General features: G+C 44.7%; 1 protein-coding gene across 3 annotated transcripts in view; it reads right to left on the bottom strand.

The window, feature by feature from the left end:
- The window catches only part of SPRED2 (sprouty related EVH1 domain containing 2), a 65,309-nt gene that overhangs the window by 14,148 nt on the left and 39,123 nt on the right, over window positions 1-12,038 (bottom strand). For all 3 annotated transcript variants that reach the window (XM_056343633.1, XM_056343636.1, XM_056343635.1), the window contains exon 4: window positions 9,494-9,558. In XM_056343633.1, the coding sequence (XP_056199608.1) occupies window positions 9,494-9,558 (65 nt within the window). The remainder of the gene's footprint in view (window positions 1-9,493; window positions 9,559-12,038) is intronic.

The following is a 12,038-nucleotide window of genomic DNA, read 5'->3' as shown; positions in this document are numbered from 1 at the left end:
ATAATCCAGATTAAAGAAGGAACCTAATGGAAAGCTACAGTAATATCAACTATGTGTTTTCAAGGTAAAAGTGTAACATTTGGCCCTAACACAATGCCACTGACATTGCCTCAGCTATCCTGTCGTCTCCTTCTTGTCTCAATCGAAAGCTGAATTTTGTGGTAGCAACATGAAGGAGGAAAATGCCATAAATACTAAGCCCGGCTCAGCCACGAGTACACGAACCGCCGTATCCGTACCACTGGCACAAGCACAGCAGAAGCCTGCGCAAAGCCGCCTTGCAGAAGGCAGTGTTATCCACGGCCAGGGGGTATGCAATGAATTTCGGGTGGCACGATGAACATCAGCGGGGTGGTGGAGGCTTTTTGCTGCCTGCTTAGCTGATCACTCTTACGGTTTCCCTTGAGCCAGCACTTCTGCTTCTCCAGCCCCACGAGCTGGCTTGAGGAGCTAAACCACCGGAAAAGTATTCACTTTCTTTTATAGGGCTTGGTTTTGGTTCACTTCCCCAGGCTGGCTCAGTGCGGGGTCAGCCGTGCTGGTAAAAGGGGGACGGCAGGAGCCCCTCTTTGCTCCACTGGCTCTCAGCGGTGCTGTGGCTAAAAGATGCATCAGTCAAGTTGCATCCCTCAGCTGTGGTTTCATACACAGCACTAAAATAACCCCTGCAACCCCGTTCCTGCTCCCCGACACCAGCTCCGCTCTTGGCACGGCTGTGCTGCAAAAGCAAGGTGGGGGGAACTGAGCTGGCTGGAAAATAACTTGCTTTTCTCAGGCGTCTTGCCTCAAATCTGGTCCCCCTTACATAATGCTGAAGAAATGCCCGGGGAACCACAGCTGAACAAAAAAGCGTGGCCAAAACAAGAAGGCCACAAACCCGGAGTACAAAACTCTGTTGACAAGCCGAGGTAGGCAAAACCGCTGCGCTGCAAACAGGGGAAAGACCAGCTGTACTTGCAAATGCTCCTCCTGGCTGAGGGCAGGGGATGGGAGCCACGCAAGGGAAAAAGCAAGGGCCACGGTGGCTCTTTTGGGGAGGAACAGCAAAGCCCACCCTCAGCGAGGGGTCCCTGCCATGGCTTTGTTGGCAGCCAGCAATTCCGGCTCCGCTTGTAGGTGCCCACCCCTCTGCATCCCCCCTTTATCTGGGCTGCTGCTATCGCCGGCAGGGCCATGCATGAAGTCCAACTAGTAAGCCGATCCAGGTTAAAAAACAATCCTCTAAAAAAAAAAGAATAAAAAAAAGAAAAAATCTTTTCCCCCTGCATTTTACTGTAGGTTAAGAAAGGGCAATTTCATCTTGGCTATGTTTTGTTTCTGACACATTTGTGCCTTAAGCACACAAATGCACTAAAGCGTTCAGCTCCAGATGAATTAAAAGGGAACACGCTCATAAACAGCTTCACACTTTAACTCATCACACAGTTTAACTACATTACTACACAGGCAAATTATTTCTTCAAAAGACAAGCATGCAGCTAGCTGATTGCAAGTGTGAAATGGTGCTACGACGCACTCGGGTAACAAATTCATCAGCGAGAAACTGCAGCTAGGGATGCACCAGTCAATTCACCCTTGGACGAGGAACTCTACAGGCAGGTTTGCTGGTGACCCTTCTCGTGCCGAAGCCTCAGGTGACTGCATATTACAAGGAAACAAGCTTTCTGTAATCTGAGGATTACTTAAATGAATGCACGTCTGGTTATACATAACAAATAATTAAATGGAGTATAAACCAGAAAGAGTTAGCACACTAAAATATGCCACATCATCACTTAAGCACAGGGAAAGGGGAAAGTGGGTGTTAAAAAGAGAAAGAAACAAAAAACCTGACCTAAATCTCTTTGAACTGCTGGAGCAAACTGAACAAAACCCCATACTTAACTGGTGCACAAACTACAACATTTACAAGTTCTGGCAAGATATAGCTATAAGGAAACTTCCATCACAGCAGAAGATCAAATTTCAGTTTCCTGCAGGATATATCCCAATCCCAGCGCAGGACCAACTGTGTTTGCATGTGGGAATGGTACAGAGCCAGAAAATACACTGCAAAAACGGTCTTGAGAGGAAGAATTGTGACAAGAGAAATTGCCTACCCTCAGCAAAGTAGCTCAACACATCCAAGTCGCTGCTATAATTAGCTCCATAAAAACTACACGACAGCGAGACTTGGAATATCTGACAGCAAGACCGGTATTTTCTGCTTAATAATTAGTTACCGAATAAGAGACGCCCCTCGCCTTGTCTTCACGCAGACACCCCAAACACCCCAAGCTCTCAGCAGGGCTGATATTTGCAAGAAAGAATCGCTGCTCATTTTTTGGGCTGCTGAAATTGGGGCTGCTCATGTCAGGGGGAAAAAAAATCCACATCCTTTCTTACGGGTCTAGTTTTGTGCCAGCGAACACCTTTCTGCCTCCTCCACAAAGTGCCTGCCCGTGACTGACCAGATTTCGGACCGCGTTCGCATCATCTCCCCGCCGGCGTGGCTGCGAGTGCCGGACCTTTGGGAAGCGCTGCAATACCAGTTGGCTGATCCTGTCCTTGCTGGGGACCTGGGAGTTTCAAGACTGTGTGTGGTAAAACAACCAGACTGATAGTTTGGGTTTGGGGGTGGGGGGGAAGCGTTATACTGTTTGAAAGCTTTAAACTGAAACAGTGCCAAAGAACTGAAGGTCAGTGCATTTGGGAGTTGCGTTAAACTGCGTACTCCTTATCTGCAACAAGAAAACCTTGCTTTGCCCATCAGAGGTTGACCCGAAAGCAAAAAAAATAGTATGATAAATACAATAAAGCAATACAGAAATTGTGCAAGACCTCTGCTTCCTCCTCGTTCCTTCTAACGACAGCAAATAAAGCTTCAAATCTACCCCACGGTTCTCTCCCCTACCAGTTTCCCCTCACTTATCACTTCAGTACAGCTCACGAATCTGTTATATACACAAGAATAAACAGATTATATGTTCTGTGTACCTCTGCACCACAGCAATTTTCCTATTTCCTTCTGTCCAGATGACAGGCTGCAAGTAAGCAAGGACAATCTATAGGCTGAAGACGACGTTAATTGCCCCTACAGTTTTGAAAGACTTAAAGAATTAAGAGCAGCTGCCATCCCATATGACAGCAGCGATATCTCTGTCTCGGTGACAATCATAGTAAATTATTATTGAGTATAGCTTGCTTGTACCGGTAGAAAGAGTAAGAAAATAAACGGGTTAATTTCCAGCATCACTTAAAAGAAACAGGAGGTCCTGAAGGAAAGGGAGAAACACAACGCTATAACAAAAAAAAACAAAACAAAAAACCACCCTGAAAGCCAGAGAAAAACTTTCCACTTGACTTTCCCTACTGAAAAAAATCTCTTTGAGCACTGGTATCCATTCCCATTGAGCAACGTGAATTTGTTGTGGGCAAAGTTAACCTGCAGAAAGGCAGGGGGTGGGGGGAAGGAACACAGAGAAGCTGGCCTTAAAATAGCTGCACATTCAGGACCTTTTCACTGTTTCAGCAGTATCTCTCCTGCCTCCCAACCCCTGGCATAAAAGCAGGCAGAATTCCCCTGATGCACCCCGGTATTAATGGGAGGAAGAAAATAAACCAATTAAACTCCAGCTAAACCAATGACTTCAGACGCCGGGACTACCCTGGAAGTCAGTCTGCTGGAACAAAGCGAGGCAGATTTCACGGCACTGAAGTGTGAAGAGCGAAAGCCGTGTTCAGACATGACAAGCGATTGCTAAGCTGGCGTTGCACTGACTGTTCAAGTGTAGGGTGTGGATGCCCAGAGCACTGCGTACATACAACTTGAGAGACCCAATTATGAAAAAATAGGAATAAATCTTAGTCCGGTTCATTGCTGAAAGCCAGGAAAGGCTGAAAGGCATGGGTTTTTGGTGGTTTTGTTTTTTGAAGGAGGGATTTGAGCCTGCTGGTTTCTGCGTGTGAATTTCTCTCTTCTTGGCAAGTACTTTTTTTCCTTTTAAAATCTGAATTAGAATAGCTGTGGTTTACAATGCAAGCCCAAAATCCAGACATCAGAGGATGTGGCTAGCAACAATGAACCCTTTGGCTGTACATGCACAGCACAGCTGGCTGCTGAGCAGGAAGAATAACATAGGTATGGCCATCTAGTCCTACTGCTGGGACAATCCCCTCATCGCCTCCCTCAGCCTCACCGAGCAAACAAGGTGGATGTGCTCGTGGTGACAACCTACCACCCCCATACAGAGAGCTCTGCTCCTCCAAAAGGCATTTTTCCTTTGTTACTCTAGCTTAGCCTTAAGAAAAAGGAAATTGCAGGCTCCTGCGGCTCCTCAATCCCCGAGTGCAACTCATGAAAAAAAATAAATCTTGCAACTCAGTGCTTCCCTCCTCTCAGCAACATCGTTTGCCACGGAGGGGCGGGACGAGAAATGCTCCAGCATCATACAGAACTTACAAATATATTCCAAAGTAATTGGACTGGGTTTCTACACGTCTACTTTAAAGAAAAAGAGCTACAGTTGTTCTTTAAAAGAACCATCTGAACGTGAAACAACCAAGCCAGCAAGAAAAATTAGATTTAGTGTTTATCTAACTAACATAAATCTTATAAATTTTAATAGCGGGGCTGTAACACGCTTGAGGCCCACATGGGAGATGAAAGTAGGGAAAAGGTTTCATGGAAAGACAGCAGGGAGAAATCTGTTTTTTTAATTAGGAAACCAGAAGAGATGCAATGAGAACTGTAACATTAACATCTGCCACGATCCTCACCGCTACGGTGGCGAATGGGTAATTGCGTCTGTCCCTCAAATGCCTGTCAGCAACATCCATGCCACATGCAAACTTCCTAACTCAAACATCCCTGAGCACAGGGGCTCACGTTCATGCCGAGAAAAAGGCACGAGGGGCGCAGGATCGCTCCAAACATGCAACTTCATGGTGAAAATCTAAGTCTGAAGACTTCTGTGGGAAGCCCAAGAAGAAAAGTGGTGGCAGCAAGATCTATCCACATCACCTTAGTGAAGCAGGAGAACATTTTCCCCATTTGTAGTTGGGGAACGAAGGTAAGCAAGCTTTTAGCCAGAAGTCAGCAAAAGAAGCAATGGATCGAGGGCAGGCATCTTTAAATGCCCCCCTGTAGCCCAGCCATGCATCTCTGGATCACGCCTGCTCTACCTGCAAAATTCTGCAAGTCTCGTTTTGAACAACACAAGGATTTAAAAAAAAAAATTATTATCGATGACATGAAATGCCTATGATCGCAACATGCACATCAAAACTAGCATGGCTGAGTTTTGTTGTTTTCTCCTATATATCCCTGTTAATCCAGAAGGGGACTGCAGTAATTTTTAGGTTCACAAACCAGAGCCGACACGGGAGCTGTTGCTCCTCCTGCCAGTGGGTGTCTTTTCTTCAGCGCTAAAGCAGGCACAAGGCTGTGGATTTATCCGAAAAACACATGAGCAGCATTTCAGCTGAGCTGGTCATAAGGTTTCGGAACAAACACCTCTGCTTTTTCAGATGGTTTGCTAAAAGAGACCATTTCAGGCACTCTGCAGACTCTGGAAGACATTGACCTTTCTCTCCTTGGACTGAATTCACATTTTTCACTTCATGGTCAGTGGGATTATTATCTGTAATTGAAAGTAGAAGTGTAGATTAAGGAAAAGATTTTGCACAAGCTTGATTATATGGCGAATCCTGCGGCTGAGGAACTGCAGAATATATTCAGTCCTTATTAAAGGTTATTTCTGAGATGACTGTTAATTAAAGAAGGCTGAAGATGCAGGCTAGATGGATGAAGACAAACAGAACAATCTCAGACCATCGCAATGACAATGTTTCCCCCAACGGAGACAGAACGGATGGCTAGTCTTACTCAGATTGCATCTCTTGAGAGGACGATTTATAATGTACAAGACCGGAGAAATTTATTTGCTAACATATGGAAAACATTTATGGGCCCTACTGAGGATCTGGAATTAAAGAAACACAACTACATATTGTTAAAACTTCTAAATGGAGATTTCATTTTAGAAATAAGCATTTTCCCCGTCAAGTCGGTGGCAGTTATTTCTATATACTTTTGCTTTCTGCCCTGTCAGGTATAAACTTCAGAACAGAGGTTTGTATCGATTCAGCTAGTTGCTGTAGGCCTAATCCACAGGAACATTATTAGATGGCAAAGTCCTGTTTTTAATGATATAACCCCTGCTTCAGAACCATGGATGAGCAGCATACACCGCAGGGATGGGGGCAAGGTACTGCTGCCCAGGTTCTTGTCTTGGCACTGCAAACTGCAGTGATGGGAGGAGATAAGGCTACTGGTACCCGTGATGTTTCCCAAGCAAATGCTTACAGCACCACAGCTGCAGATAATTCAAACTCAAAACCAAAAAAAACCCCACCTTCTGGTACAAGAAAACGATCCTCCATTAAGCCACACAAGATCATAGCCTGAGGGAGAGCTCTACCTCTGGGGCAAACCTTCTCTTCCCCATGAAAATAACTTGCTGGATGCCCGGAAGGGTTGCGTGCTGGCTGACGAATAAACGAAATGAATGATGTACGAGTCGCACGCACAAAAAACATGCACAGAGTCATCATCCCACAAAGTGGTACTGAAGCTAACTGGATCAGGAACAGTATAAAATAAAAGCCCTGTGTCAATCACCATCCAGCAGCCGAATCAGGGGCAGTGCTTATATATATATATATGTAAGGAAGGTGGCTGTTTTAAAGCTGGTACCATTACACCGGTGCAGACATCAGTGCTGCCGTGCAGGACAAAGCTGGGCTGGCCGCCTGCAGAGGAGTGTAAGAAATGTCAAGTTTTGGACCACTGTGGTTAAACAGATTGAAACATCTTGAAGGAGAGGCAGGACCTCGGGCCAAATATTTGAGGCAGCAGCGTAGCAGCAATGGCTGGGATTTTCAGAGACGGGTAAATGACTGATTAAATGACTCAATCATGCAGATGCTTTTGAAAATTCTGCCGCACGCAGTTAAGTTTATTCATGCATGTGTGGGAGAGGGGGAGGACTGTGAAGATTTTAATAACTACCTTAGGAAATAAAAAAGAACAAATGTACTTTCTCTTTAAAACAGAGCAAAAAAAACCCAAACCCCAAAAAATCCACTGCTGTGGCTGGGGGAATGAGTTTACAGGAAAGCTATAAAGAAGATTTGTGTGCAAGAATGACCAAATGAACTATGATATCCAAGTCAAAAAGAAGTGCAAAGAAAGAATGAAACAGAAGGGTAAAAATAAAACACATCACAGCCCTATCGATTTCTTCCAGACTCAAACCCCTCCACACTTCAGTATGTTATTTCTGGCTTATGCAGACTCCATACTCCACTGTCACCTACCAGGATAAATGGGAAGCTGAGAGCTTAAGGACCGCAGGAAAAGGAGAGACTTCATCCCGGGAGAGCAAGAAATATTGGGGAAAAAGATGCTCCTAAAGCCTTATTTTTGGAGTATGACAACACGTCTGCCCTGATGTGACAACCTCACCAGCCACCACGTGAGCTACCACCATCGGTGAGGTCCCTCTCATGCTCCAGAGACCACGAAACATGTGGAGAGAGCTGCCAGGCAGGGCACAGCTCGAGGTGAGAACGCCCCTGTGGAACCCAACAAGATGGCAACTGCTGCTGAGGTCTCCCTCCTTGTTAATGCTATTGAGCAGCTTGTTCCTCCTTCTCCGCCAAGCATCCTACCCCATAAATATCTGCACCATGGGGGGTTATCTGTCACCTCCCTGGGGTCAAGTAGGGGGGAAATCTCTCACAGTTTTGGCTCCTCACTTTGAATGCAGGAGTCTGAGTGATTTCAATGCAGCTGGAGCACCGCTGATCCAACTTTCCCAATGTAAAGCAACACCTACTTAAAGGCAACAATTTCTTCCTCCCGGTAAAAAACACCCTACGAGTTTAAAAATCAACACTCAACCACAAGAATGAGCTTGTGGAGAAATCCAAGAGCACTCCCAGGTGCCTAAACGTCAGCTGGCTGGATTTTAGTAAAAATATCCTTTCCTATTTCCACAGGCTACTTTGCTCTGCTTTTACACTGAGTAATTCCATGTCTAACCCGGCCAGAGCTGGCACACATCTGCCCAAGGCACATTTCGACTGTCATCCCCTTTCCGACGAGCGCAGAAGAGCCGCACGCACGTCCAGCACACCCATCCACCCCAGCAGAGCACAGCCTACCCAGTGAAGAAAACAGCACAAATCCGTAAACTGCTCCAGCTCCAGCGGTGCCTCCCCCCAGTCCATCCCATCCCAGCGCCTATAAATCACTTCTGGCAGGTAGTTGGGAAGCAGCTGCTAATGACAGTTTTGCTGCGGAGCGCAGGAAGTCACCTTTTAACCCTGCCTGCTGTTGTTTGTCTCCCAGAACCATGACAAAAGGACAGATGCAGTCGACATGCCAGCCGTTGGGAGGATCCGGTCACAACGCAGCAGGGAACCTGCCCTGGTCCCACACCATCACCCTCAAAAAAACACCTTTCAGCTTCGGCTGCTTCCTGGTGCATCAAACAGCTTGATGCCTGTCCTCGGTTTTTCCTTGTTTGCCCTGAAGATGCAGGAAAGCATCCCAAAGACGACTTTGAGTTTGCTGCTGCTGCGCTGAGGACATCCCACCTTCCACCCTCCTGCCAGCCGGTCCCCACCAGTGCCACAGGACAAGGAGGGAGTCTGTAACACAACTAATGCACGCACGCATGTGTGTGTGGGGGTTGCAATAAATTTAGGAAGACAAAATATTCGCTGTGAGCACCTTGTTTTCAGCCCATGGAATACCCATGGTTGGACTGCCATTTTATTTCACATTTCTTTATTCCTCCACGCCTTTAAAGTGTCCAAGCATAGTGGGGACAGTAGCTGCCTCTGTTTCAGGAAAGCTCCAAAATACATTTTAGACATTACCACAGATTAAATACAAGCAACTCCTATTTTTTATATATTATTTACTCCAAGTCACCACTGGGTAGGCAGACAGCATGCTACTGTGCCTTCCCCCAGCTGAAAGACACTTGTTTGAACTTTCTATGTTCATGCACAGGTGAAACACCTTTAAATTTGGCTTTTGTTAACAACTGCAATTCAAAATCTTATTTCCTTGAGTAAGTACCCGAGCAGCAGCCATCTACTTGAGTTTGTGGGATGCTTCTCAAGGACAGAGAGAGAGGTATTAGGCTGTGTGCACCACTCAGATTAAGCCATAGGAAATTTGAGAGTGATTATTTCCTCACTTCTAGCCCTGACAACATCTGCTCTGCCACGCTTTTCACGTGGCGATGGGAGGCCAACAGAAACCCAACGCTTTACGTTCTGTAGAGGACATACTTCCATCAGACTAAACACACCCAGTGGCCAAACACTGGGATGACTGCTGGAAGCCGACCCTGAGGCATAAAAAGAAACCCCCTTTCCAACCTGACCATGTAAACCAGAGCATAAAGGAGAATGACCTCAGGTGACATGTACTTACAGTGAAGACATCATCGTCGCCCACCTCAGCCTCGTTGTGAAGCGTTGACGAGGAAGTCGTAGATCCTAGAAAACAAACAAAACACAAACCCACAGCATTTTAAATTCACATTTCTATGTAATTCTTTTTTTTTTTTTTTTTTTTTTTTTAATTAAGCCCATAATCATTTGGATTCTCCCAAGTTTTTCTGTTGTAGATGTGTACAACAGTGGCTTAAATTACGGAAGAAAACCTCATCTACATGTAAGCTGGGTTGGAAAGGTAAAATCTGAAAGTGTTTCTTGACGTGCAACTGCATGGCTGCCAATGCTAATTAACTATGTTAAAAATAGCAGTTAACATTTCCAATCACAGAAGACTTTCGTTTCTGAAGAATGGTAAAGCTACGTACTAATCAGCGCTTGAGGCTAGATCCTCAGCTGTCGAGAGACCATATAGGAGTTATTCGTCATATATTACCTAAACCTGGTGGAAAAAATGACTTAAAAATAAAAAATAAACCTCACTTTGACAATGAAGAGTTAGATCTGGGTTTTTTTCTTCTTCTAATTCTGCAAGTTGTTACATATTGTGAATGTCTTCCCTGTTACCACCTATTTCTCAGAGAACCACCTCGCCTCATGCAAGCAAAGTATTTGGAAGGAGCTGAAATGTGTAAACCCATTTTTTTAAATGCACATACTGGGGTACAGTTCTCATGTCTCATTAATTGCATGGCAACTGTTAAAAAAAGTCGGAAATCATATTAAACAAACCTTCTTCCAACCTCTTTCCCCACCCTGCGGGTGTCCCCCTCCGGAGCCGCCTGTTGTTACCCTGAATTACAGCCACATCACATCCCTAACTAAAACAACTGAATTGTTTGTACCACCTCCATCCTGGAAATTTTTTTAAATAACATGCTTTATATAACGCTATCTGCACCAGTCCTGGCTGCTCTCAGTTGCATCATCATGAAGATGTGCAGAGCTAAGTGTGAAAGCCCACTTAAAACACTAAGTAACGTGCAAACGTTCGTGCCATTTGCTACATTAACCTTAAAAGTAAAAAATCCAGACGCTCTAGAGAGCTGCATAGGATTCCTGTAGTTGCGCACAAAGCTTCTACACTTCTGATGCTACAGGGAACAAACCAGTGGTTAGACATTAATAATAAAGCGGCAGTTTCACGAAGTTTTGAACGTGTGTAGTTTGTCGTGCTGAGTATTACCTGCTCAACCTGCTCAGCCACGTGAACAACAAAAGAACGATAAATGAAAGCCACGGCCGATGCTGTGTGCTCCCCAGCCGGTGCTGGTTTTCATTCAGAAAGCCTTACTTGGATGTTAAGGAGGAACACATTCATAAGGAGCAGTCTGTGCTCTTAATGGGATAAATATAGATTTGCTGATTTTGAAGTATCTGAGATCCAGCAGGACTTGATTTTAAATACCTCTACTGTAAAAATGGGTCAGAAAGAGCAGAACAGGAGTTGCTGCGTACCAGGCATCTCCAAAATAAGACTCGATACAGCTGAGTTATCATCTCTTTGGAACTTTGCACAATCCCATGCCACTTACATAAAACACCACGTTTATGACTCAAAATGCTTCCATTTTAGCTAGTGAGAAGAGAGCACGAGGCCTAGCTGTGACTCCTTCACGTTAATGGCACAGGAAAAAGCAAATGAGTTGAGAAGATCCTTCCCTCTAACTAGTGAGATATTTACCAGGGAAGAGCCCTGAGGGATTAATTCTCTCCCAGTATCTACCATTTCCATGTTAAAGCAAGGACAGGGCATCCAGAATGTTAAGCTGTCTTATGGAGCTGATGTCCTCAAAAAGTATCCACATCTGTGTACGCATTTGAGCTAGAATCCTCAAAAAATAATACCATCTGTATATAAAAATATCCCCGTCACACCAGGTGGAACGAGAAAGGCTTTGGATCACTAGGTCTCTAAATAAAGTGGCATGGTTAAAAATAAAAAAGAAAAAAAAGAAAAAAAAAAATCGAGCAAAACCCCTATGAAGAATCAAATTTCATTAAAATAAAAGTACTATTGAATTATAGCTGTATTATGATTGCTTGATTGCAGTGAAATGTGAAAAGGAGAAATTTATGACAACTTCAAAGCACAGGCAATTCAAATGCATTTTTTACAGAACTAAAAAAAAAACCCCCAAAACACAACAAAGTCTTCAAGAACTACCATTCAACTAAGACGATGCAGACAAAACTAATTACTGAAAAAAAACCCCAAATACAAAACAAAGTTTTATTCAACTCCAGGCAGGGAATTCATACTATGATTTAACAAAGACTCGGTAAGATGAGATGCGGCTGCATATAAAGAGGAGCCGGGGCTGTCTGAGTTGCTATCGCTGGCATGAAACCCAAGCCTATCAAATAAAGGCAGTAATAACAGACTTGATGATAATTAAGGGGGGGGGAAACCTGGACAGACCAAGCCAGATAGGACTGGAAAACACCTGGACTGAAATCCCTTCCCTCCTTAAGGGATGAGAAAACTCAAGTTCTTAAAAGCTGGGGCTTGCTCAGCGCAG

This window comes from Falco biarmicus, chromosome 6, assembly GCF_023638135.1.
Source record: "Falco biarmicus isolate bFalBia1 chromosome 6, bFalBia1.pri, whole genome shotgun sequence".
In the NCBI taxonomy this organism is placed as follows: Eukaryota; Metazoa; Chordata; class Aves; order Falconiformes; family Falconidae; genus Falco; species Falco biarmicus.
This window is presented reverse-complemented; position numbering and strand designations above follow the sequence as displayed.